The sequence below is a fragment of the Haliaeetus leucocephalus genome, unplaced genomic scaffold (assembly GCF_000737465.1).
Source record: "Haliaeetus leucocephalus isolate CR32 unplaced genomic scaffold, Haliaeetus_leucocephalus-4.0 Scaffold228, whole genome shotgun sequence".
NCBI lineage: Eukaryota > Metazoa > Chordata > Aves > Accipitriformes > Accipitridae > Haliaeetus > Haliaeetus leucocephalus.
In genome coordinates this window covers 12,350,548-12,378,213 of record NW_010972664.1, presented here as the reverse complement: position 1 = coordinate 12,378,213, position 27,666 = coordinate 12,350,548, and the positions used below count along the sequence as shown (strand labels likewise).

Below are 27,666 nucleotides of genomic sequence, written 5' to 3'. Positions count from 1 at the left end.
ATGATGAGCGTGACTATGTTGCACATCTGCCTGTCTGCACAGGGCAGACCATTTCAACTTCCTTTTCCGAGACACTGCCGAGAGCAGGCCAAGAGAGCTACGTATTTACCAAAACTTCATCCAGTGAAGATGGAAAAGAGGTGGCTCTTCTCCCTCTTTTGTTTGCTCTCGGTGCCCAGCGTTGCAGGTAAGCACGTCAGTGGGATGCCTTGGCTCAGATTATGATGGAGGGTGGCGAGGGGCAGGGTGGCATCTGCAGGCTGGGCTTAGTGTGTCTCACTAGGGCAAGCTGTAGCTACTGGTAACGATTTTCTATTTCCCGACAACTTTCTAATAACCTAGTTATAATGTGCAGCTAGTAAGGAGTAAATGGCTTGAGCCGCCTAGCAGATTAGTTTATTCAAAATGCCTAACCTGTTTTCACCAGAATAATCACTGAGATGAGCTCACTTGTATTTAGGGCAACATGTGCTCATCTCCAACGGGCAAAAAGAAAAACTGCTTTCGAAGAGTAAATAAAATATCTCTCTCTCACACACACACGCCTGTGTACGTAGAGAGGAAGAGTTGAAACACTTAAAGGCAAGGATAAATTGTACAGCTGCAACCCTTTAAATAGATTCTTCCCTTCCTCTTCCCCACCCAGCCCTACGTGCTGCATTAAAGGCTTGAGAAACAACTTTGTCATTGGGAGTAAAACTTTCAGAAAAGTTGAGTAAGGAGAACTGTATCCCCATCAGAGGGAGTTTAAACCAAAAACAATCTGAGTAAAACCAAGAAAAAGCCTGATGCTCACAAACCCCTCCACCCACCCTACCCCCCCCCAACAGGCTGACCATGCTGAATGCAGGAGTACTTATTACCAGCTAGGAAGAAGAATTTTGTGGGATAAGCCTTTTTCCAGTTAAGAAAGGAAAAAGTTCATGTATTTGATCAGCATGGTAAGATGCATCTCAAAATCTGGCATAGGCTCTTCCTATTTTCTACATCACTGAGGCAAACTGGATGGTAAAAGAAAGGAAAATATTTCATATGTGTATTCATAGAAAATAAAAGTTCTAAAATGCAAAGAAAGAACTAGAAGCCTCAAGACACGCACATGCAGGAAAGCAATACTGTTTAGGAAAAAATAGGATTGTTGGTTTTTTTCCCCAAGGATGAAATCCTCACTGAAGTCTCTCAAAGGTGAAAGTGCATACCACCATGCCCTTTGTGGAGATCAGACATCTAAATGTCTGGGAGTTACTCCATTAAATTTCAAATAGAGCACAAGTATGAGCTAATGGAGAGCATTTGATTTGGAAGAATGAAGTTGGCATAAAATGAGACTAATTATGTTGAGATGCTAACTAAAAGATAAGAATACTTTTGCATGAAAGGGTTCAGTTAAAGTAACCTAAAGTGCCAGGCCACTAACAAGCAACACAAATTAAAATGCTGTTTCTACATATGTAATTTTTCACCTTAAAATAAAATATTCAAGTAATTCTTGGTAGGCATTCTTTACATGGCCCTTTGACCTAATGTATCAGTATGAGTATGAGAGATAACTTGCTAGGTGTCCCTTGCCTGCTAGTCTGATCGCAAGATTGCTAATAGCTTTTTACTTAACATTTACTGATGAAAAACTTACAGTGAAATCAGTAAGCATTTGCTATAATAAGCTCCTTGGACCGACAAAAATAGTTTCCAGTAATTTGTCTCACAGCACTTGTCACTCAAGCTTATTTTTATTTACCCTCTTATGTCATCCCCTCTCTTGGAAGTCAATTAAAAGATGAACAGAGCATGCACAGCAATAAAAAACAGAGACTGTGGGCCATGGCCATTCAGTAGCTTTGTTCACCACGCACCTAGTCTCTACGTGTTCGTGTCACCCTTCAGTGGTTTGGTACTAAATCTCAGCCAGCTCTGCGGGGACGTGGGACTCTGCCCTTGGTCTTCTTCCCTGTCAAACCAGAGCTGTGGGTGCGCAGGGTCCCTCTCTGGCTCCCGGCTGAGCCGGCAGAGCGTGGGGCACCGTCGAGACCGCCTGGCCCCTGGCAGGGCAACCCCTGGCTCAGGCGCCCCGGAGCCCTGTACCACACGGCAGAACACACGTCAAAGCAAAGAAATTGGTACCGGCTTTTTTCAGGTAAAGAAGGTGAGCAGTGTGCACTTGCTGCCGTGAGGAGTCAGTGGTATGGCTGGTGGGGCTGCGGGGCAAGTTCCCAAAACAAATTTTCAGTGGTGTTTTGATCCACAGGGAGGATAAAATCCAATGGAGATGGGAGGCAACGAGTGCCTACCTAAGAACATTGGCACAAACTCTTTTTTTCTGGGTTCCTGCACACCCTTTTGAAAAAAGGTCTTTTTGTGTATGGCTCTGTGGGTGTGATTGATTACTTGTCTCACTACGACTCCCCCATCCATAAATTTTTCATCTCCTTGAGTTTGTCAGTGCCCTGTATATAGGGGTTTGGGGACTGTGAGAATCTTGTTCATAGGAGGGAGAAAGGAAGAAAAACCAATTTTACTACAGCAGCAGCAAAACCAAGCAGCACAGGCTCCCGTTGAAAGCCCCTTCATTTCACCAATCCATTACTCCTTTATATGGCACGCTAAGGACTGCCAACATGCTTTATGAAATTAATTGAGGCAGAAACTATACATACCAGGGCATCTCACTCTGACACTGAAGCAGATACTCATTTAGGCCATGCAGGATCTGTTTAATAACGTGGAGGTAAAAGAGCAGCTTTCTCTGTTGAAGCAGCGAAGGCAATTGCAATGGGCAGGGGGGAACAGTGCAGAGCAGAATTAGCCAGCAAGGATAACTCATTTGTTCTTGCAAAAAGAGCTGGGGAATAACCAGGCCCAGCTTCTGCTTTATTTATATCACTTGAAAGATTTCCATTTTCACAGAGGCCCTTGGAGCTCCCGTTTCACTCCCGTGAGCGTGATGGGAGCTGCCTGCCCTCTTCCAGACAAGCGTGTGTCTGCTCTCCCAGTTCTCTTTCCATGGTTTGTACTGGTGGAGATCTGCTGTAAAGCTCCCCACTGGAAAGCCTGTTGTTACAGTTGTAGGGTATTCATAGTTGTCTATGGCTAAGGCACCAAATCATGTCAAAGATGCCTTAGTAGAAAGCTTTGTTTAAACATGACTTACACTGAAAACTGTCCCGTTTGTTTTTAAGGCCAGCCTGAAGACGTCATTACACAAACAGAAGTGGTTCGTGCTTTGCCAGGTGCTGACGTGACCCTGGTGTGCAGCTTCCCAAAACGACACACCACCTACATAATACAGACTCAGTGGTCCAAGACCGATGACAACCAGCTTACCAGAATAGCTGTTTATCACCCTGTTTATGGCACCCACTACTTCACCTTTCCTGAAGCCTCTTACAACTTTTCAGTGTCCTTCAGCATGAGGAAGTGCTGCGACTGGGATGCTACAGAGGCTTTGTGTTTCCGTGATCCAAATGCCAAGTCTGAGTGCAATCGGTGGGCTCTGCACCTGAAAAACGTTACCGTCTCCCTCAGCGGGCAGTACGAGTGCAGTTTTGCCACTTACCCATGTGGGACAAAGGCTGCAAAAATTCAACTTCTTGTCAAGGCAGAAGGTAAGTGATTACGAATGAGATGTTGCTTTCTCGTAATGGGGAGTGGGGGTGGGGAGAATATCAGGATAGATTAACTGTTCTTGGTCGGTGATGGTGACTTGTTTGGGCTTTGCAATGATGCCACTGAATGCTGCCACCTACACAGTTTCCTATTTACCAGGCACTCTGTAGCTGCTGTTATCCAGCTCGTGATTAGGAAACCTTGTTTGTCTGGAGAAATACAAAGTTAGATAGGAAGGCAAAAAAGGTGGTGAGATGGGTGGTTTCCACATTTTTGTTTTGGAGAAACTTGCTGCGGAGAAGACTGGATGAGCGGCTCAGGATATGGTGGGATGGAGGCTGCTGGATCGCCAAACCACGCTGTGCTGCTGCTGTGGCACGCAGCACTGGGCATGAGAAAGAGAAAACTCCCTTGTCTGGTTGAGGCTGAGGGCTGGCATCTGCAGGGTGTGCTGAGCGTTAGCTCAGTGGAGGGATGTGTGTCCCCACCGTCAAAAATAAACCGGAGCAAAGTGGGGGATTGTTTAGGACAATCACAGGAATGGAGACTTGGCTGCTTCTGTCAGCCAAAAGGAAGCTGGAAAACAGCATGACTGCTCTTGGAAAGTAAGCCTCAGGGGAGAGTGGGGACTCCGGGCAGGATATTTAAATTATCCTGGCAAAGGAACAAACGGATTTAAATGGACATGAATGGATTTGACTACAAACTAAACAATAGTGGCAACCATTAGTGCAGCAATTTTGGGAACATCTGTTTAATGCCAGCAGTGAGGGCAAAAGCCCAAACTGCTGTGAAGATGGAGCTGGGGGGGGACATTGGGCAAGCGTGTTGGTGTGCACATGGGGCACTGGATTTGCTGACACCAGAAACCTCTTCCTGACCCAGGTTTCTGTTAACAAGCCAAGAATGAAGTAAATGCAACAAACCTGGCACGGATTCAGTTCAGAGCTACAAGGCCAACATGCTTGCCCTGCTTGTGCCGGGGGCTGTAGATGCAGCACGTGTTCAAGGGTTAGGAGCGTGGTGAGCGCAGGGGATGGCAGGGGGAGCAGAGGGCAGCAGAACTCCCACCGCCTCTTTGGCCTGCATCGTGAGGCCAGACTGGTGGCAGGAGGGATGTTGGTCCCCATGCTGGATCCCACTGGTCCTGCAGCAGGAGGAGGTCCTGTGCAAGACTCCTACACAGCAACATTTAACCCAAGCCGCTGCCTTGCTCCCTGACGGCCTCAAGCTCCAAGCGTTTTGGTGGTGTTATCCCAGAGGCACACCTCAGGGGCAACCCAGCAGCACCTGCCTGCCCTGATGAACTTACAGAGGCAAAATTAGAGCCAGCGTCTCTGCGCAGTCCACAGAGGATGGGTGTGTTTAAACAGTACATGCTGGATAACTGTGTCAAGGACGAAGCTGCCACTTTACCTGCGTGTGCTGCAGTAGGCTCCCCTTTGGGAATTTTCCTGTGCTTCATAGGGCAGAGGGGCTGGATCAAGTGGGGAGCAGTGAGGTACAAACAGTGCTGGTAACAGCGTAAAAGGCTCCCATGCTTCTGTTCATGCGATTTTTCTCTATCTCTTCCTTAACACAGTAATAGTGCTAATCAAGCATTGCTCCTTTTCTCTTGCTGGTGCCCTTGGTTGATACTGGCATGTTCAATGCCGTTATTGATATCTACATGTTAAACATGGGCAGCTCTCGTTCATATCAGCATCATTGTGCCTTTTTGCAGCAACTGCATGATGTAGCAAGCTGTGCTACTGATAACCTCCTTGCTAGAGAGAATTAAAAAATGCAGTTTGCAACATACCTCTTGCAGATTTGTATTTTAAGGTAACCAGATCTTTTGCAATGAACCACCTCCACTCAATAGAAGGCAAAAGACCTTAATCCAGCCTACAAGTGGGATGGAGAAGGGTCCTAGTCATTAATGAAGTACAGCTCCCAACTACATCAAAGCAAAGTGAATCCAAACGGAGTCAACTTGTAGGTACGGCAAAAAGCCTGCAGAGCAGCAGGCCTATGTAGGACTGACAAACATGGAGGGCCTTAGCCAACAGGCTGTTAATGGAGATGAGAATCAAAGACGGGGGCGGAAACAGAGCAGCTCTGAGAACACGACTGTGAGAACAGGCAGAGGCCGTTTGCAGGCTGAGCTCCCGGGACGACTACTCATCTTCGTACTTCTCGTACGCTGCATGGCACTTTTGCATGGCAGCTTGTCCCAGCAAAGCCTCCTATATGGTTTTCTTCCCAGCGAAGCTCTAGATTTGCTTCCTTTGCCCTTTCTTTAACCTGTTCTGCACTATCCAGCCCCTTTAGGGCTTGTGCACTCTGCGTCCCATCGTGGTCGCTGGCTCCTCGGCTGCTTTGCTCTGGTGGAGAGCGGAGACAAGCTGCTTCTGCTGCTGGGTCTCCTGGGCACCACTCCGGGCGCTGCCTTTCGTCACGTCCCTGCGGCACAGGCTGCATGCTGGCACTGCCACTCCGTGCTTGGGCGCCAGACATAAAGGAAGTTACAGTCACCAGAAAGTCCCCACTGCTAAATAACATAACAGTCTGGGACTGCTAGATATTCTCCCGCCCCTCAAGATAAAAAAAAAAAGAGTAAAATATACAACTATTCTATCTCAACACGCAAGCCAGAGCTACCAGAGGAACTAAGTTCAAGAGTTTCCCCGCAGCGTGGGCTCGTGCCTGCCTACAGGGGAGAGGGAAGGCAGGTCTGTTCGGACCACGGCTGTGCTCTGCTCGCTGCATCACTTTGCCCTTCTGCAGGTGGACTAGAGCCCTGGAGGGGGAATGAGTAGGGTAGGAGATGCCAAAATGCTTTTTTAAATTGATAACAAAGGAAAGAGGGACAGGCTCTCTGCTTCTGGTAGCGGGCAGGTTAGACAATAACAAAAGGGGCATTTACACTGAAAAACGGGGTTAATCTTAACCTGCTTGACATGCTGAACACCTTGCTTAGTGAAAAGAAGGTCTGCGGTTATCTTCAGAGAAAAGGAAATATAGGTGTGCAAAATTGATGTGAAGGTTTATTGCCGCAGAAGAAAATTGTAAGGGAAAAATTGAAGCTTCAAATTATTCTCAGCTCCAAAAGGAGACATCTTGATCCTGCAGTTAAGCAAAGGTTTGTATGAATTGCCCAAAAATTCAGGTAAAGCTGTGAATTAGAGTCATGAAACTGCATCTAGAATCAGATGCAGGGCTTTCACGTAACAAAAGTGTCTATCGGTAATGGTTGAAAATTACAGTTCCCTTCTAATCAAAAAAGTGCCTGTTCCTTGAACAGAAGACTAGTCAGCATTGGTTTTTAAAGCAGAATGAACATCATGTTTCTGATTTTCCTTCTTGGGCTTTTTTTTGTCATCGTTGTTGCAATGATAAAAGAGGAGCAGCACTACGTGAAGGAAGTGCAGTTAAACCAGACTTTAGAAATTCCATGCGTTGAGGACACGACCTCAGAAAATTTGTCCAATTATCCTTTGAAGTGGCTAGTGGTAAGTGTTCTTCATCTCAGGTACAAGCTTCAGAAGGAACTACAGGGTATTTTTACAGGTTGAAATAGAAATGTTGGACTTTACTGTGTCCTGCAGAATCTGCTAAACAAAAAGTATCGGTCGTGTTGAACTGTGATAATAAAGGGAAAAAGTACAAACATGGTTTTGCAACATAGACACCACAAACAATAGCTGTGGAAGAAACAAAGAGGGGAAATTCCATCTTAATTGTTTTTATTTTTTCAGGAGTACATGTTGAGCAGGTCCGTGGAAAGTGGCAAAAAACTTAGCAAATGTAACAGAACTGAAATATTCCTTGTGTTGGATTTCTTAGGGATTTTTGCTGTAGTGAAGCTTTAGTATCTCTGAAAAGTACACGGTTACAGCATAAGGTAGTGAGATATCAGGCCGCCTTGAAATAGAAAAAAAAAGGGGGGCTGACTCTAATGTTTTTGGTTTTGTTAACCTCTGTGTCACAGATGCACACCAAAGACATGCAAACCCAGTTATCTAGCTAACCACATAAAAACTATTTTTAAGCAATTTGCTGTGAGATATAAAGCTCGTTATATTTTTGTACTGCATCTCACTTTCTGGGTAAATATTTGTATGCATGTTTTAATGCAACCTTTCAGCATTAATTTCAGTATGTAGAGATAAGTATCAGCCAGTAGTGTCCTTGAGTTTTGCCTCTTAATTTCTATCTATTGTCACCGAGGAGCTGTAACTGTTGAGGGTTTTCTTAAAGGTGATTATCTCACCCAGCTCATTATCTATTTAGATCTCCCCTTTGCAGGGCATTCTTAATATGAAAATTCTTAAAGTTTTTGTAGGGAACATCCTTGTCCTTACTACTTTTTAGTGTCGCTAGCTCACTCTACAAAGTAGCAGAGGAAGGGCAAAAAAAACCCCCAAAGGTCAGCACAGTGACACACGTGGGTCACCATGCGTCATTTGGAGTATAGCTTGCAGATATGTACCGAGGCACAGATGTCCAGGATATGCCGGCTGCACCTATATCTAAGGGTGGCTGGCACACAGACATTAAGGGAGGATGACTTTTAGCTATTATTATCAGGTTCTCACTATTTAAAATCTAAAAGAGCAAGGATTTTCTTGGAATTTCAGTCATATTTAATAGGTATGGGATGTTCAGCATAACTTAAAGATTGCTGCAGTGAGAAAGCAGCTCTGTTGCCCTCTCTGCAGGCTACAGAGATCAGGACTCACAAGACACAGCTATTTACTCCATATTTATTGGTACGATGATGACTGCTATTGGTTTTGAGGTTGTGGGAGAGAATGTATTTGGAAAAAAATAGATGTTGCAAATGTCCACTTACTACTACACAATGCTAAGGGTGTGAGGGAAGCTTTTCATAGCGGGAATAGAGCTGGTCTACAAAAATATTTGGGGCGTGGGGGGGTGTCTGGTCTTCACACATTGTGTGGATTGCTCTTTTCACAGGGGGAAAATGGCAGGAGAGAGGAACTTGTGACCAAGGAGCCCTCCTGTCCTGCAGTGTACAGGAACAGCAGCATGCTGGACGGGCAAAGAGTCCGCCTGGGTTTGAACTACACTCTAAAGATTTTCCCCACCAAAATCACAGATGATGGCAAGGTATTTTCCTGCCACGTGGCGTACCACCCGGAAAGAGTCCAGAAGAGCAGCACCACCGTGAGAGTATTCGGTAAGGGACTCATGCCAACTGCCCGCTTACTTGCACGTGGAAAGGTAACACTCCTGCCTGGTTCTGAAGGCAACAGCTTTCAAAATACACCAGGGTTTTTTTATATATACATATTTACATTGGTTTTTTTTCAGCTGCAATGAGTTAAAATGTTAGTAAATAACCCCATAGTTCTTAGAAAGAATTTGAGGGCATTCCTTCAATTTCTGGCATCAAAAATAGTAGATCCATTGTGCATACATCGACACCACCGGCGTGCACATTGCCACTATCTCACCCCAATGGGTAAGCTTATGTGGGCACTTTGCGGGTTACAGGTATGCACCTTGATGATGAAGATCTCTGTGCCCCAGTTATAAAATTACTGTGCTGTCTGCAGCTAGGAAATCATGACCAAAATTTATTAAGCAGCTGAAGTGATCTGGAACTATCGTTGTAGAGTCGCATCCTCGAAGGCATGTGGTGTTCAGCTGCTGCCAAAGGCTCTGGTTCTGAAAATGACGTCCTGCCTGGCAGTCTCAAACTGGTCAGGAGTGGCAGGGCCCATGTACCGCAAACGTGTGGGCTGGCATTTCATGCTGGAAGCCTTCCCCATCTTTAGTTACTTGCTCTGTTCCCCTTCTAGTGGCTTGGGAACTACAGTCGCTGAGGTACAACTGAAGCAGAAAAATGCTGTCCACTGAAAACTGGGCTGTATTTTCTGCTTATAGAGCAGTGGATCTGGAAAACATATTTCCAATGCTCCTAAAATGAAAGGGTGTTAAACAGTGGGTCTGTCAACTGTCCCTTGACTGTAGCTGCTTGCCCAAGGAAGCCCACGGCTCGAGGACAGCATGGCCATGAGAGGCTAATGCTCTGAATGCAAAGAAAGATTCAACAGGGAGCAGCAAGAATTAAAAAAAAAAGCAAAACCTGTGTCTGGGACCTGTTGGTCACTGACACAAGAGAAATAAAAATAGAAGTTAATGATCTGAAATTTTCTCTTGTGTTTGCATGATTCAGACATGGGTCTTGCTTTTAAAAATCAACATTTGTCAAATAGCTACAGCGTTAGCTGGGTAATCGTTCAAGTATACCACCATACTTGAACTCTCCCTCCCCTCCATCCCTGCTGATGCTTTCGCCCTGGTTTGTGTATCTGTTAGCCCAAGAGTTTGCTTTATTTGACTTATTCTCTGAATTACTGTGTCACACGTAGTTGTCTGTGCATGCAGCCACATCAGCATATTTGTACAACAGGGGAGAGAGGCAAACAAGAGAAAGCAACCGTGGCCCTTGGTGGTGAACAGCCTGTGATGCTCCCAGTAAGTGCTGGCTGGCTTTGGACTGGGGTGCTATGCCCCGTCAGCCTCCCTCACGGGTGTCCTGAGGGCAGGGTTAGGTGGAGGGGCTCCCTGAGAGCTGGTTTGCGTTGGTGCTGAGGAAGGTCTCTCAGACCTAGGCCAATGGAGTCCAGATCTTGGAGGAAGTGCGTTTCTGTGCCCTTAGCCTCTTCACGTCTGATATTTTGCTGGTAAAATAACTATTTCGCATGCTGTCTCACTCCTTTCTGTTACCATTTGCTAAAGGCACACTGCTTACGATTGCCTCATACCAGCTTTTCTCCATTTACCTCTCTTGTGCTGCAACGGAAGGGGAGACCAAGAGCAGACGGTCCAGAGCCGCCCCTGCACCAGCCCATGGGCTGGCAGGGCAGGAGCTGGCAAAGAACAGGCAGAGACAGTGGCCAGAATAATCCAGCAAGCTCCAGTTGACATTTGGGAACAGACAAACAGCCACTTCAGATGACAGCACCTCTCTTGTTCCTTGTGCCAAAGCTGACCGGGGAATGAAGAAATGAACATTTATGTCCTAGCAGGTAGACCCAGCCTCGAACAGCCAGGGCAGGATCTAGAGCATGATAGTAAGCGCATACACTGTCGACAGCACGTTATATTGGTTATATCTGTCATCCTGGCCATTAAAAAGGATGTAGCTAGAAAACCGAGGCCAACTGAGGCTTGGGGAGATTTTCCCATCTCAGCAAGCCAGCATCCCCCCCTCACCCAAACACTCACGCAATCGAACCCCACGGGCTGAGCGGCATGAAAGAAGGGCAGGGAGGGCAGGCAGCTAGCGCACCACGGTGCTGTAAGGGGCAGGAGGAAGAGGAGGAGAGGAAGGTAGTGCTGCCTGGGGAAAGCTCCCTGTGCAGGATCCCTCTGACAAAGACTCCGGGGCTAAACACGGCAGAGACAGCCCAGGTCTGAGGGGCAGCAGTGGCACTTCCCCACAGATGCTTTGAGGTATGACTGAGAGCCGGGCAGGGGAGGATGGGGAAGGCATGAACGAGTCCCTCAATGAAGTTGAGAGTCTTGATAGGTTGAGTAAAAACAGACATTCAATCAAGAAAGCTTTTTTTAAGAGGGTACTTTTGGACTGAAATGCTTTAAAATATTTCTTTTCTAGAACAGAGTTCTTTTAGATACAAGTTTCTGAGAAAATGGATGGCCTTTTCACATCTAACTTTGCCAAAAATTGATTTCTCCTTTTTGTAAGAGTAAAAGCTCAGCAGCAGAAACTACTATACTAAATATTGAATTTCTGCTAGACCCAAAACATTGGTAAATATCCTAGCAAGACAAATGAATGTCAAGCTGTTAACAGGGGCTGAGATGTTAAATGGAAAAGATCTATTAGATCATTGAGAGCTATGCTTGAGAGCTGCCTGCCAGAACAGTTACCCAGCAAATATGTTTTCTGAGAAAGCAGAGGACAGCATCCAATACAGATGTGAAAAAGTACACCCATTCTCATCAAAAAAACAAAAGGAAGAGCAGGCACTAGACTAGATGTTAGTCTCCCAGCCAACTTTTAGCTGAGATTAGAAGATCCAGTTTACCAGACTTTTTCTTACATCTGAAAAAGTACAGTTGTCTTCTGCTAGCCCCACTACCATCTCTACAATTTTGGCAAGGCAGAAACAAGGACGAAATCTTAAGACATTCATCTTCTGACAGGAAGAATCCACACAAAAAAAAGCCAACAAGCCCCAGTAGGAAAAAAAAAAAAAAAAAGGAAATTCCACCCAAAAAGTACACAAAGTCCATAAGGCCATGATAATTAAATATAGGTCACTCCCAAGCATAATCCATCAGTAACACTAGGCAGAAAAATGGAAATTAAAAAAAGAACACAGGAGAGTCTTTGGTGGATTTGTTATATAAAACAACAGGGAAACTTAAGCAGTTCACCTCAGAGGGGAATGTAATGAACTGAGGTGGCCCTATATCAATTAACAAGCTCAGAAAAGAAAAGTATCTTAATGGTAGAGATTAACATTTAAGTTGGAAGGAGAAAAAATTACAGATCTTCTAAGTAATCCAGGGGTTGCACTTGTTTCCAGTCCAGTTTTAAGGCTCAGACAGGGCCAGAAGAACAATTTATCCAAGGCTTTTGAGATTTACTATATATTAGCACAGTTTCAACAGTCCTTACTTAACAAGGCAGTTAATATTACTGCAAACCAGTGATCCCAATGGCTAATTTAGAAATGCCAATTTAGAGAGGCTTACGGTACTCGGTATATTTTACCTATACAGTCAGCCGCACCTAGAACCAAAATGCTGTGAAAACAAAAGCAAACACTTGTTTCCGTTTGTTGTGGATGTGGTCATCGGAGATCTGCTGCTCTGATGTGAAGGTGAGCTCTGGCAAGGCAGGAAACGTCTGTGGTGTGACACTGTCACACATCTGTCCGGGTGACAGCGTGTGGATACCTGGTACCCAAAATCAATCAACTTTTTGGGGGATGGCTAAAGCCTTTGCAGATGGCAAATGCCCTGAGGAACCGACGACTGGCGAGTGTTTTATTTCAGCAGGCCTGGGAAGGGTGGCTCTGCTGCCGGAGCCGTGACTGCGTGATGGTTTCAGCTCGTTTCTCCAGCAAAGCTGCCCAAGAGTGGTTTAGATAGGCAGTGAAATACATCATGGATTTTGTGGTAGTAGCTGCTGATATATGGTTGTAAACCACTTCCTTGACCTCAAATTGGAGCTGTGCAAGCTTTTATCTAGCTAGGTGTGTGGGTGGATGTAGGATTTAATTTCCACTCTTTTTACGAAACAAGGCTGTTAAGCCTTATTAGAAGCTGTTACCGTGACCTTCGGTATCCATTTCACGAATACATTTCTGTTTGCTTTCCAGCCTACCCTGAGATCTCTGTTAGGCTGCAGGAGGGCTCAGCTGGCACCACGCAGAAGGTGAGCAATTTTGGAGCAAAGAGTAATGCCCGTGACCGTAACAGAGCCACCCCTGCAGGGCCAGGCAAGCTAAGCTGAACCAGACGTAGCCAGGACCTCCAAACCGACCGAGCTCACAGGGCGACGAGCAAGTCAATGAGTTGATGTCAGCCGTTCGTGCCCTTTCTCCTGACCGATTCCCATCCCCACAGCAGCGAGCTGCTTCAGTGGGCACAAACTGGAGCTAGCTAAGTGCTTCTCCATGGTGTAGGCAAAATCCGGTTTTGTGTTAGCCCTAGGGAAGGCTCCGGGGCAGGACTTGAGAGGCTGTGAGGAGCTGATGATGTTGCAGGGGGCTGCGATGGTCCCTTTCTCTCCCCATCTGCCGGTTACCACCCGGCAGCCTCGGGCTGCCCTTTCCACGCTGCTTAAAATCCCTCTCTGAAGAAGGTCACCCGCTCCCCAGGATGCTGCTCCGAGGGGCCAGGGAGGAGCGGGTGCTGTGGGAGCGGTGCTCGGCACCCACGTGGCCCAGCGTGTGGACGGAAAGGCGATGATCGTGTCGGGTGCGATGGGTCGTGCTGCAGGCAGAACTCAGCTGGAGCAGTCAGATGCCAGTGGAGTGACTGGATCTAAGCCTGAGGGCCCCGTTTTAGAGCTGAAGAGCTACACAAGTGTTTTGGGGCTTCTGTTTTATCACTTGCTTTGTAATGCCAAAACCTAAAGGTCTGCTGTGCCGCACTGCCCATACTTGGCATAAAACATATTCGTGGCCCATATGACTGACTAGCAAGCCACTCTGGCTACTAGCTATGGCGCTTTGCTTCCTCTTGCATCCATCCAGGTTGAAGCTTTTGATCTGCGAGCATCCCAAATTAAGACAGTTTTCCTTGGAAACAGCGTTTGTGGGCAGGCAGAACCTTGTATTAGCCATATCCACCTGCTTCAGACAAGCCATGTGTCAGCTGGTTCTGCAAAACTGGTATAATTTTCCTCGTGACCTATTTCCAGGTGTGGTGTTGGACGTTGCAGGCTTTTGTCTGCACTGCCCTGTTGAGCAGAGCAAGGGGTGCTGCTGTCATGGGACCAGGCAACAGAAACTCTTCCAAGAGCCTCTGTCCATTCTTCACCTCCAAATAAACACCAACTCCTTTCCTTCTCTTTTCCACCCTTTCTTGTAGGGCTTAAATCTACTTTGGATGTCAGATTTGTATTTCTTTCATAGGAAGCATTTGTAAAAATACTATGAACTAAAAGTGCCTGAAAAATAACTGAATGTTAAAAGAGGGGAAAGCAATTACACTATGAGTTCAGAGGTTATTTGCCACGGCAAGGAAAGAGTTTCAGCTGAGTAGTTTCAGTCTTCATACTGAATGATTGACTTCTGCTGGCTGCAATGCATCAAGCTTGCTTTGAACTAAATGTGTGAACCACTTTCTTCAAAAGTGGGAGCAAGAGGGCTTTGTGCTGCATGAGTAGCACATGCTTTTTTCTTTTTTTTTTTTTTTTCCCTTCGTTTAAACAGACCAGGCAATTTCTCTTAGTGCCATAAGCTGCTAAGTAAATGAAATTGGGAATATCCAGGCAGCATGGGGATGAGACCTCCCACCCTGCTAGTGCCCAACCCTTCATCCAGCCTTGATTTTGAGGTCCTTCCCATCTATCGCTTGACAAGAAATTAAATTGAGCACAGACACAGATTTGTAGAGCAACTGGCATAAAGCCAGGACTACTGCATCTAAAGCATGGAATTCCTTGTGACTTCTGGAAACCTCTTACCTATCGTGCCCTCTACAAAGATATCTTAATTTTGTATAATCAACATATTGTGCTAGGCAGTCTTCTTCATGGGATTTTTCTCTTTATCTGCCTAACGAAGGAAGGATTTACACGGCTTTCAGGAGGTGTCTCATTCTGCCCCCACACACCATGCTCATTCCAGATTCCGGTGTTTCTCCGTGTGGGTGTTTGTCACTGAGGCACTGGGCTGCAGGTGGGAGGGTGGAGGTTCACCCTGTATCTCTCCAGCCACAGCACAGGGCTGGAGGACGTTGGAGCCCCGTCACCCCCAACCTGGCCCAGGGTGATGGGGGTGTCCCTGGGCTCTCATTCAATGGTGCCTGCAACCAGAAAAACGGGGGGGAAAGAAACACAATAAAGAGGAAGCGAGTGTTTCCTTCCCAGGGGGGATGGTGAGTAAATAAGCTCTGTCCATTAGGGATTTTGGAAGCCAGCAGCCGGGTGAGGAATGAGAGAGGCTAACGACTGGCTTTTACTGCTCCATAGCCTAACGTGAGCTGCGTGGTGAGGAAGGTGTTTCCCAAGCCAAGCCTCGTGTGGTACGTGGACAGAGCGAGCCTGACGGAGCAGCCCGGAGGTAATGCCACCCGTCAGTAGGTCAATGGCGCAGCTGTAGAAGCGGTTCCCAAAAAAGCGGTGGTTGCTCATCCGCTCCTGCCACGGGGAGCCTGTAGGCATCCATCTGGGTGAAGGGGAGCTTCAGGCCTCCCCAAAGGGAACTGCTGGCGAACAGCCATGACCACAGTCCCCTCCAACTGCCAGCGGTGGGAACGATGGCTTGGCATAACCGTGCTGTTCTTGCCAAATCTTTGATAGCGTCTCAGCAAAGAAACCTGCAGCCGTACGAGCTTGCTTTTCAGTACCGATATTTTGCACAGTTCTGATTTATAGTTTGGAGTGTAATGAGAGGGTCTTGCAGCTTTTCTTTTTGTTTTGTTTTGTTTTTTTTTCCCAAGAAATTGCTGTTGAACAAGAAGACTTGCAAGACAGTGAAGGTTTCTATCAGCTGAGATCAACACTGGTGTTGCAAGGGACCCAGCAGGCACATAAGATATTCTCATGTGCATGTCTGTTTTCCTTCCTCGGGAATGAAACACGGAATATTTCATCAGAAGAAATATTTGTTTCCTTCAGTAGGTTTTTCATAGGTAGGATGCATCTGAAATGTTAAAACATTAAGAATACCAGACACACGTATTCTCTGCTATTTAAAATACTGAAGAAACGCCAAGAGCATGGAAGCTTTATTGTACAAGTTCATCACACAGCTTGAACTTTCTGACAGGTTTTTTAGTTCAAGTCTTTGCTTAAGCCTCTAAATGAGCTAAGAAACTCCTGCACAAACATAAGATTCTTGCTGTATGTTTAGGCAGTAATTTGCTGCACTTCCCATACCCAAAAATACACTAGCTTAGCCACATGGCACCAGTGAGCTATTATAATCATGTGCTTCTCACTGAGTGCTCCTGGCAGAAAGTCTGCATATGTGCAATGCAGCTCTCTGGAAAATCAAACCCTCAGAGTCAGGGCTATGTTGTGCATCTTCAGTGAAACCTGCAAAAGGCCCCTGAAACAGTTCAACCATTTTGGACAATGGAGAAACTCTCCTATAACCTGTACTGTAAGAATTGGCTATGTGATTAGGGAAGCATGGAGAAATACTGTCCTAAGTAGTTGGTGAAAGCAGGAGACATGGCCGTGCAGAGGTTTATGGCATTTCTGAGGATGCAGGGTGACCGGCGAGAAGGGCAGACTGATCTCCTTTAGCACCTTCTTGTGCATGCCTCCTCTTCAGGTGCAAATCCATAGTTACACGTCTTTTTTTTTTTTTTTTTACTATGCATGCTCCTTGCTGCACAGATAATGCAACTGAACGGCTAGCCCCTTAGCAGCCTCCACAGGTACTTCGCGTACCGTGGTGACTACTTGCAGCTCAGCTGTGTTCACTTGTGGCTGTGGATATGCTTATTGGTGTGTTTTTCCACAAAGAAAGACCACATCAAAAGCCAGAGCTTACTCCTCTAGAAATATAGCTTTGGAGGTAAGGGAGATAAAAGATCATTTTTCTCCAAAATGACTCATTTCACCCAATTTGCAGTTTTGTAGAAATATATTCAAATTGGAGAGCCGTCAATTAAAGCAGTCTACGTTCTTGCCTGCAGGCTATGCTAATGCTAAGATAGATCCACTCTGTATAAGAATGTTAATATATTTAGATGTGACAGAAATGAAAGAATTAAATTAATTCTCGGCTATGTTCTGTGAAGGTGCCATACTAATGCACAGTATGACACGAACTCCAGACTAAATTTTCAGCCTCTATAACAAAAGCCTTAATACCTTTAAGAACTGCTTTCATCTTTCTTTTTTTTTTCTTCACAGACAATAAGTCTAATGAAACCTCATCCAAAGCTTTTACCACCATGGCTTCAGAAGGTAGGATAAATTAGAGAACAAAATAACTTGGGTTATGTTAGAGGTGCACCTATAAATTCCTAAAGCTGTTGGAGAAATGTTTTTGCAAACTTGGTTCTGGATGAGTAGTAAGGTACCCCCTTCTGCAGCTATGACTTCAGAGAAAATACAATAAACAGATATTTTGGTGGTATAATCTATCATAATTAAGCCCAAGCATAATTAAACTCCAGCCTCGAGGGGCACAATGTTATTTCTGAATTTCAGCTGGCATTTGAATATAGCTTTTTCAGCACTGAACTGGTAATTAAAAATAACAGCCCTACTAATGGTTCTACCTTCTGCTTAAGTCCACAGCCAAGATCCTCAACACTTTTGCCTAATTAAAGAACTGATGGGACGTTTCTTAATTTGTGTAAATTTGGTAAACCTGTGCTCTGCCCCTGCAAGTTTGTCTTATTATCAGCTTATGGCAGACAGATAAATCGTTCCCTCCACACCTCAGCTGAAGCCCTTTGGAGATGGACACTGCACACTCTGCAGAAACGTACTGGCAGCTGGGCACGTCTCGACGTGCCCCACTACCCTGGTCTTTAGTTAGACCTGCTGCACCTTTGGTAAGGAGTCCTTTTATGTCAGCCAGATACGACGAAATCCCTGTTAGCACAGACGAGGCTAAGATGAAATGCAAACGGAAGAGCAACACTCCAAACAGTCAAAGGAGGGACAAATGCTTGCAAGGGAAAGCAGCTGGAGGGTTGATGGTTACCTCCTTACACTAAGCTCCTATCTGCAGAAGGTCTCTCCGTGCCCAGCGCCCTCCCAACATGCCTGACCAGAGGAACCGTCTGGCTGCCTTCCCAGAAATCTTTTTTTAATGGGGTGTGTGAGCTTTCATAGATCATCTCCTTCATGGAGCCCTTTGGGGACATTTAATCCTTCCTCCCAACCTACTCAGGGGCTACTTTGCCTGACCTCCTGGGAAAAAAAAAAAAAAAAAGTGAGACATCTCTCACTCGGGACGTAAATGCTGCTTGGGCAGGATGGTGTCTCCGCTGTGCTTGGCTGGCTGGTTAACAGTCCTTTAATTACAAGGAATAACTCCCTCTCCTCCTCTTTGAGGACTCGGTCAGCACTTTTCAGTGCAAAGTGTTCCTGAAATTTCCTGTCAGAGTTGCAGTTTCTGAAGTGCTTCATGGATGGAGCTATGCAGGTGCCACCACTGGGTCACATATATTATTTCAACATGCCTGCTAATAATGTGCATCTATTTGTATGGGATAAAATCATGTAAGTCACTTCTGTTTTTTTGAATTGAGGTGCCAGGGGCTCCGATACCTTTTTCCCCCAAACCTTTGTTTCCCTAGGGATTTCACAGCGCAGTTACCTCAGGTGCTTCATGTTTCTCGATGGACTACTTGGCTGAGTTGTGCAATGAAAGATTATTTGGAAATTAAGCGTGATGCACTCTCTCACTCTTGAACCTTTGAATCACGCACTTTTCTAAAGCAGAATAAACACCTTTCTCACCCTACAGTAAAAGTGTTTGCTTTGATTTGTTATAGACCTTGGAAATTCAGCACTTCCATCAGCTGTTGTGGCTACCTCAGGTAAGGGGAAAAAAAAAAAAAGACTTCTTTATTACTCAGTCAATATATGTAGGATCTCTGCTTGACCGTTGCTTAAATGTCATGTACACAGAGCCAGAGTCGTGTCAGGGAAAGGTCAGCGTGTTCTGCTACTGACGGTACCTGTGTGCTGCTGGGTGGCAATTTGTGAGCTATGAAGTTGCCCAAGAAGAGATCTGACATAAATCCCGCTAAAACTGTCATGTTAGGGCAGCATGTAAAATGGCATGCTGAATATCACATATTATATTTCTGCCTTTTTATAAAATGGAATAAAAACCCCTATACAACTAGGGATAAATTTGTCCTACTATGATAGAGAGGTGCATGTGATAGAAAAGTTAAACCCACCACTTTTCCAATAGTAGCGCATCCTTCCCATTCATTAATGACATAAGATATATAACACCGCTTTACCAGAGCATGCGTACGGATAACTGTATAAAACTATCTTCAGCAATTGAGAGGAAAACCCGCAAGAGCAGGTGATCCCCTGGGCTCATACAGCTGCCGCACGTTGTCAGGACCATTTCTGGCAAGTCCCTGGCTAGTTGGGGGAGCACCCCCATCGAGTGCATAATCCACCCCACTGCAGTTAAACTGAACCCTGTGTATAAAAACATAAATAAATAACGCACACAGCTAACCCGCAGGAAAGGGTCAGCGTTAATAACGGCAGCCGTCTCTGAGTGCCCCTTGAATTTGTGGGATGTGTTTTGAGCATTTAACCTGAACTCCAACAGCGGGATTGCTGCTGCAGAGTCTGCATTTACATAACAGCTGCTGCAAGCTTTTTGATCCAGGTTTTTTAATGATTTATTAATGTTATTTTTAAAAGACCCTATCAACTAAATGTGATACCGTGTAATCTGTTTGTCTTTAGAGCACCAGTCGACATCTTTGGCCTCTCCGGATTTCACAAGTCAAGCAAGCTTGGCTCCTGCTTCCACAACACAAGGTAAACAATTCAGCCAAAGCATTTTCTCTGTTCCTTCAAGAACATAGGAGAAAGATACGTAAACACAATAACCACCTTGCTTTTTTTGTAGCAAACAATTTAATGTCCACTGAAGCCCTTTTCCTAGCGCATTACACACTAGGAAGTCCACAGATCAAAAATAAATATATAAGAAAATGCTGTCTTGATTTTATCTTATTTAATGCTCCATTTAGGATGCATGCATTAATTTCAGCAAGTGAACAGACATCGAGTATATATTTTTACAATACTTATTCTTTGTATCTCTTTAATTAAATATCATACAAAAATAGAATGATATTAGAGCTAGAAAAAGTGCAACCCAAACATTAGAGCACCGGAGTACCAATACAAAGCCCCGATAAACAAAATATTTACAGCAGATGACTCAACTTGATGATTTCTTCTCTGGGCTGGTGACATGGAGGCCAGTGGAGGGCAGGGTACCTCACTTGGAAGGGTTTAACCTCGCCTCCCCAGGGAGAGGTACGTGCACCGGAGGCTGGCATGCACTCGACAGCATGGCAGCAGCCTGAATTGAGAGCAGGTGAAGCTGTGAACCTTCTGACCCCAAAATAAAGGGTTGATGCCCGCCAGTCCCAGCAAAGTGCGTTTTCTTACAGCGCAGCCTGTCCGCGAACACTTTTTTCTTGAAAGTCTCTTTCCATTTTGAAGCCCAGCTGTTGATCCCTGCAGGACCGGCTGGTTTTCGGCAGCAGTCAGCAGGGCGCACGGCACACGCTCCCATTTCGGCAGCAGAACAGCACGAGGAAGAGGCAATGTGGCAAGTCGTTGTCAAACGCCATCTTCCCCTCCGCAGCAGCACCAAAGCTTTGGCTCAGAAATCATCCACCCCTGAGGCAGCAGCCGGCAAGAGTGGATTTGGCCCTTGGTATTTGTGGCAGCCTTGTTCTCCCAAACAAAACAGATGGATTGCAACAGATTTTATTGATTTCACGAACCTGTGGGGCATTGAACGTCCTCCTTAAGCTGTGTAATTCAATCCTGCAACCTTCACTTAAAGTAACCTACATTAGCCTATAGCGGTATTTACCCAGAGATGCAGGAGAAATGCGATGGACAGTGTGGGGGTTAATACTGGAGGCAGATGCTGAACACAAGGCTTCATCCTGCCCTAGCAGAGTGTTTTTGGAAGCTGAATCACTCAGAGTAAGGCCCTGGGGCATGAAGAGGCTAGATCAAGGTATGCCAGGGCAAGAACACAGATTGCAGTGGCACTGAAATTAAAGTTCGCTGCTTCTCCTGCTGCCTTCCCCTTCCGCAAAGTAGAGACGCTTGCCGAGCCTGGCTGACAGCGGGGCAGCGAAGTGCTTGTCCAAGTGGACTGAAATCCCTTCTGTCTCAACAATTTCATGACAAATATACAATGTGAACAGAGAGGATTCTCCTCGCTGGATCATACACCTTCACTGGTTGAGGAGGTACGAGATCAAAGCCATAGTGTAAGCTGGAGTTGAGCCATTTATCTTCTGTAAATAGCCCAGGAAACAACTGCTTTTTAACCGATGCCCTCAACGTGTGGCAGTCATGGTGTGCCACCCGTGGATTAGTGCTGCTCCTCTCTGGCTCACTGCTGGTTCCCACGCTGGTGCCACCACCAGCTTTTTGAGCAGACCCTTTGGGCTGCAGCCGAGTCAGGATGCCAAGTCTGCCATTGTAAAAAGGGCTTTGGTTCAGTTCCTGTTATTTTGCAAGTTTTTAATGAAAATCCAAGAGACAGGTGGGAATTGATATAAGGGAAGATTGCACAGATATAGGCAGGAGAAGGAGGAGGAGAGACAGAAGCAAGGCTGTTAAAACCGCAGCCTAGTCTTTGCTTAGCTTCCACGATAGCTCCATCTCTGAGCCCAGAGATGCTCAGGCTTTGAGTGCTGGGTTACAGCTACATTTCACCTTCTCAGATTTGTTCAGATAGCTTAATGATACTTTTCAAAAAGTGAGGCAGGTGTTAGGAAAGACGGACTCTTTTTAGTAGATGTGAAATAGTCCTCTTGGGAAAATAGAGGTCTACTTGCTAGCTACCATCTGCCTGTGTTTGAATATCAGATAAATAGCTAGTTAAGTGCTAGAATACTTAGCACTTCAAAAAAAGATTAAAGGAAAATGTTAAATAAGTTGGCATTTGGCACCAGGCAATGCAGGTGTGACTCCTGTACACTAACTTCTTCAAAACTTCTCTTTGCTAGTTGGGAAAACAGTTTTGTCTCATTGGAGCTGGTGAAACCCTGTCTAAATGCTGATTTATGTGTGTTTGTTCATCACCCTACTGGCTTCAGGTCGAAACAAGCCAGTGCACTTGGAACTACTGAGCTTCAGCTGAAACTCAGCTGAAATTCAAAAATGCATGCTTAAATGCCCCATGTGTTTTCTCAAAGATTATTCATCCATCTCACCAAACTCCTCTTGAGTTTCTCGCTTGTGACAGACTTTCAAACCAGACACAGAGCTGTGTCGTGCTTGTCTGAGGGAAGCCAGCACCTCAAGTAGTAGGTTACAACTGTTTGACCTCGTTAGTGAGGAAACTGGGAAGAAAGAGGGAGAAATGAAAAACGAGCGATATGGTCCTCTACAGCAATTTTCACAAGCTTGTGTGTTTTTCAGCAGGAGCGCTGATTTCTACTGCAGAGGTGAAAAGCTATACCAGCCCCACAGCATTCAGTGAGAGTTTGACAACCGCTCGTGAGTAGATGATGCGTTTCCTTTGCTTCGTAGGACTGCAACAGGGGAATTATGAAGCCCATTTTGGGTGTTGCAAGGTGCAAATGTGGCACCAACTTAGCAAGTGTTGGGTTGCAAATCTGCAGCGATCTGGAGTGTCTGGCAAAAAGCGCAGCAGCAGGTACTCAGCTCTACGTGGTCCTCAGTTTGTGACGCCTTTGCCAAGAACATTAGCTCTGCGGTGCTTATTTTCAGCTGCTAGTTGATAGTCATCACACTGCCATGCAAAACTACTACTAAACATGGAAGAGTTGTGTCCGAGCAGAGGCCAAAAGTCAGGTGGTGTAATCTGTACCAGCTTTTCAATACTTCACCGAAGAATTCTCCTGTTGAGTTGCACTGAGTTAGAAGATAAAGGCTTGAGTCTTCCAAGCCATCAAGGATTTGCAGCAGCGAAAGAGGAACAAAAAAACATTTGAGTATCCTGGTTTTATTAGGCATATTTAATTTAATAATATTAAAATTGAGAGAGTTGCTAGGCAAATGTAGTGAGTACTGAGGTTAGTTTATAGATGAAATAAATTACTGGAGAAGCTATATAAAAGCACAGAGCAGCAATGAAATAATAAGATAATGTGGGGCAATAAAGGCTGGCTAATAGAACATTGAAAGGCAGCCTCATTAAAGATCAATAAATCAATTAAAAAAAAACCTAGGGGTGGTAGCAGCAGAAAGCCAGAAGTGACTTTCTTTTTTAACATCTTGGTTTATCTTTGTGCTTCCAGAACAGGCAGGACCTGTCAATGCACTTTTGCATTTGTATGGCAGTCATCTTTTGGCTGAAGCACAAACATAGCAGCCGCTTTCCATTTTCTGGATATATTTTTGGCAGCACTCTGGTGCTTATTTACTCACGTATAACCCCCAACCACGCATTTAGACCGAAACCTTGTGACAACTTCTAATGCTTCACAATCCCGCTCTTGCACAGCTTGATGGGTTTTTTTGCTAAAAAAAAAAATTTTGCTAAAAGCATGCTGAATTCTACTACTAGTTGCAGGAGGTACCGTGCGTTGCACCACTTGTCGGCTTCCCTACAGCCGTGCCTGCCTGACCACCAGCTGAGGCACGGCCTCGAAGGGTCTTCAGTCCCACAGCTGTAATTGAGGGCAATTTCAGAGTACACGGGCACCGGTGTACCCACTGAGGCATACCAGTGTGTGTCCCTGTGCCCTCCCAGGGCCACCGGGCTTGTACAACAGGGATTACCATTATCGGTTCAATGCTTGGAGGCTCCAACACAAGCCATTACGTAAATAATAATAAGTAGTGCTCGGCAGCATGCTGTGTAAAGCACAGCGCTGCGGGGTCTCTGAGTGTATACCTTTTTTTTAATATATAACTTTTTAAAATGCCAGATCTACCATGCTTATCCCCATAAAATTAAAAACCTAATAAACAACTAGAAAAGAAGAACTAATTGAATTAATGTCCAAAACTCTCTGTAAATTTTTAGAGTGCCGTAAAATTGGACTGATTTTGGTAGGGCTTTTTAATGCATACATACATACATCCATCCAGATATATATATATATATATATATATATATATATACTTGAGTGCTCAATTTCAGTCAGAACCGGCATCTCTTAAGAAAGAGATTTTCCTGGCTCTGTCTGGTTACTCATTTACATCATTCAAACAGTGGATTTTTTTTCTTGGATTTATAAATCAGCAATTATACTAGAGACTTTCAGGTATCTCTGTTATTTCGTTTGTTGTTTGCATCAGAGAAAAATGAAGGATATAAAATAGCCGCAGTTGAGCCTAATGGAGGAGTCACGTACAGGCTTGTAAGATAATTGAAGGATATTATTTCTTTTTGTACAGATTTGAACGATTCCACCACCAAATCCCTGCAAAGCCTCAGGAATGCCACGCGCTCCTCTGAGAATACAACTCTGGTGTATCGTAAGTGCCGTGGCAGCTCTGTAAACGCTGTGCCATTGTCTAGTCGCATATTTTAGCTATTATTTCGGAAGACACGAACATGGAGGTGGCTAGAAAAAACAGGAATGTATCCTTAGGCAGTTCTGATCTTAAACATAGGTAGCTTAGCTGTATTAGGAAAGGGAAAATATCTGTCTACAAACAGATGAAAGATGATTTTTGTGGTTCAGGCACGGTACTTGACAGAGGAGACTGAGGTTTCACTCCGTCACAGCAGAGGCAGATTCTTTGTGTTGCTGCTAAGCCACTTAATATCTTTAGCTTTTTCATTACCATCAAAGAGGTAAAAAGCTTATCATTCTTCCAGACTGCTGTGCAGCTCAATGCTGGCTTGCTGCAACATCTTAATAGGTGTTTTCTAATAGTCTGTCTGTCTGTCTTCTAATAGTCTTTATTTTGATAAAAGCACATTTTTTGTCTAACACTGGCTTGCAGGCCAAAAATGTAGGTGCCTTGCCAAGTGAATTTCGACACCCTGATTCTGGAATTTGATTTCCAGTCTTCAGCAGGGTGAATAACAGTAGCTTCAAACCACAACCTTCATTAAAAAAAAAACCAAATAAGTTACGAAAAATGTTATGTGCCCATATCTTTTTAGGTAACCTGTCCTTCAGTGTCACAGACCAGCCAATTTCAGTTACCAGAGGGAAAGATTTCTTTACTACCAGCAGTCTGCTCAATAGTACTGGTGAGACATTATCCTACAAATCCTCTTCTTTCAGTGTGCTGTTGCAGTAAGCAAGAAAAGCAGAGAGGTATGAAACCCGGAGCACCATGTACATTTGACCAGGGAAGTTAAAAAAAAGGGAAAAGAGATGAAAACAGGAGTCACGGCTGCTGTGTCCCCACACCACGGGTTGTCGCAGGCTTTTGGCATTCTTGCCTTCTCCCTGCATCCACAAGCAACACCCCGGTGCATGTTTTCTTCCAGCAGCAAAATTTGGCCGGTCACACTCCTGTGCCCCGGGGGCCACTCACGGCTCATGCAACATGGTGGACTTGGTGCCCGGCCGCGGCGCTGGCTGCCACCGTGGGTAAGACCCCGGCTGGGTGACGTACCGGTAGGACCAACCTCGCAAAGGGTTGCGACACCAGCACAACGGGAGGTGACACCGAGGCGGTATCGCCCAGTGACTCTTGTGCTCCAGCCATCTCTGGCACCCAGCCCACTGCTGAACCCTCCGCGGCAGCTGGAGGAGGACCGTGCTCTTCCTCTCCTTCCTCCCCACAGCCGGGACCCCGAGGGCACCTCTTTCAGCTGCCAGCACCCCCAAGGGTGGCTGCGCAGAAGGGGGCACTGGGGGGATCCCCGCACCATGGTGGGGAGAGGCAGCCGGGCTGAGGCTGCGATGCTGCGCCGCCAACGAGAGCCCACCCCAAGAGGCGGCTGCACCCCTGGCCAGATGTTTTGGCAGGATTTGGTGTCGGTGGCATGAAAAATAAGCCGGTGGGAAGGAGGGCAGGGGCAGGCAGCTGTGCCCAGCTGCATCACAAGATGCTTCCTCTTCTCAGAGAAGCTTACGGGGGAACAGAGAAAACCAATGGTTTTCAGATGAAACGCTTGCCCAGCTGTGCCTGAATAATCCCGTCATGTGAACCGAGGGGTGGCTGAAATCAGCCCGCAAACCTAGTCAGAACAAAAGTGGGTTAAGTCCATAAATCAGAGCTGCAATGCTCAGAGTTTGGGATCCTCAGCCTGGGAACCTGGCCGTCCGGTGTTGATTTGGGGCTGGGTAGTCACCAGCGCTGTGCCTGGAGGGGGGAGCGGCGAGCCACAGGCAGCAAGCCCAGATTTCCCTCTTCTCTGAGGGCATTCGGCTGAGCTCTATCTCCTATGTCCCTTCCAGGTGGTGTGAGGAACGCGAAAGACAGTCGCTTCCCTTGGCCAACAGTGGTAGCCGTCCTGCTCCTCTTCTGCAGTTTTCTAATAGCTTTAGGCATCAGGAAATGGTGTCAGTACCAGAAAGAGATGTAAGTACTAGGGAGGGGAACGCAGGGGCGGGAGGGGTGGCACGGAAGACAGCACAAACTCAAACTTAGCTGTTTGGATTTACACATTTTCATTTGAGACTACCCACAGTGCACAAGGCCTTTAAGTACATGGATTGCTAATGCCTTTTTTTTTTTTTTCATACAGCAGTATGAAATGTGGAGTGTTCTCAGTCCTTTCATCTGTTCTGTGGGTTATCTATAAAATAAACTTTAAAAAAAGAGCTGTGGTGCGGCTTTGGGGTGTGAGGGAAGAATACAAGTCAATTTTTTTCCCCAGAGCCCCCCACTTCTATTAGCCTCCCTGCCAGCTGCTTTTGCTCTCTCATTTTGCATGGTTACTTGCGGACACGTTTTAATGAAATTGTACTTCTAGGGCAACTTTATTTGAGTTGTGAATAATATATGTGAAAGTAGGCTACCTGAAACTTAATCCCAGTCAAATAAGCACTGAGTTTGTAATTATTACCAAAGTTTAATTCCCTACTAAAACACTCGGAGATCTACTGATGAAAGCAGTATCTAAGAGCCAATTATTTTTAATCTTACTAACATTGCTAAAATGTTTGAAAAATCATGGTGATAATGAATCATTCACTGTTCTAGAAAACCCTTTTGAGACATGACTGCAAATCCTGTATATCGAAGGTAAAAATGGGATTGATTTTTTTCACTGATTTGGGATGGGACCTTTCTTTATCTTGGCCTATAAATAGACACCAAAAAAAGTTATGAGTCTTTAAATATACCTTCACAGAGCAGTGTGAGCAAAAGATCACTGCATGGGTTTTGAATGGTTCACCAGGACCAAGATCTGTTCTTTTAAAGTGCTAATAAAGTAAAATTGTGAGGTGGGAGCCCAGAAAGCCAAATGAATACCAGGAGGTGCACTGGAGCTGTAGAACAGAAACAGGGAAGTTGCAGCACGTAAGAGCAAATGTCAGGTGCTCTTATAATGACTTAGCCTCTATCTACCTCCTCCTGCGAACGTTTTGTAACAGTTTTTTATACGGCTTTTGTGTGACAGCAGATTTTTTCTCTTCTATTTCAGTATGAACAGACCTCCATCTTTCAAGCCACCACCACCTCCGATAAAGTACACCTCCATGGTGGAGTCTGATGGGACTCCCCCATCCTGCCATGAACTGGAAAACCTGTAA

At 45.5% G+C, this 27,666-nt stretch overlaps 1 protein-coding gene across 1 annotated transcript; it reads left to right on the top strand.

Moving 5' to 3' along the window:
- CD96 (CD96 molecule) lies at positions 1-27,666 on the top strand. Its single transcript, XM_010567660.1, has 14 exons — positions 1-187; positions 3,177-3,602; positions 6,988-7,097; positions 8,566-8,788; positions 12,972-13,027; positions 15,293-15,383; positions 15,763-15,939; positions 18,787-18,831; positions 19,733-19,807; positions 22,454-22,528; positions 24,398-24,478; positions 25,116-25,205; positions 26,365-26,488; positions 27,558-27,666. The coding sequence occupies exons 1-14, from the start codon at positions 1-3 to the stop codon at positions 27,664-27,666; spliced, it is 1,869 nt and encodes a 622-aa protein (XP_010565962.1).

Excerpts from the sequence above, each read along its gene's own strand:
- CD96 (XM_010567660.1), top strand. The coding sequence starts at position 1 with ATGATGAGCGTGACTATGTTGCACATCTGCCTGTCTGCACAGGGCAGA. Across the intron at positions 15,940-18,786 it reads AGAAATATTTGTTTCCTTCA|ACCTTGGAAATTCAGCACTT; the intron begins GTAGGTTTTTCA and ends GATTTGTTATAG. Across the intron at positions 25,206-26,364 it reads CAGTCTGCTCAATAGTACTG|GTGGTGTGAGGAACGCGAAA; the intron begins GTGAGACATTAT and ends TGTCCCTTCCAG.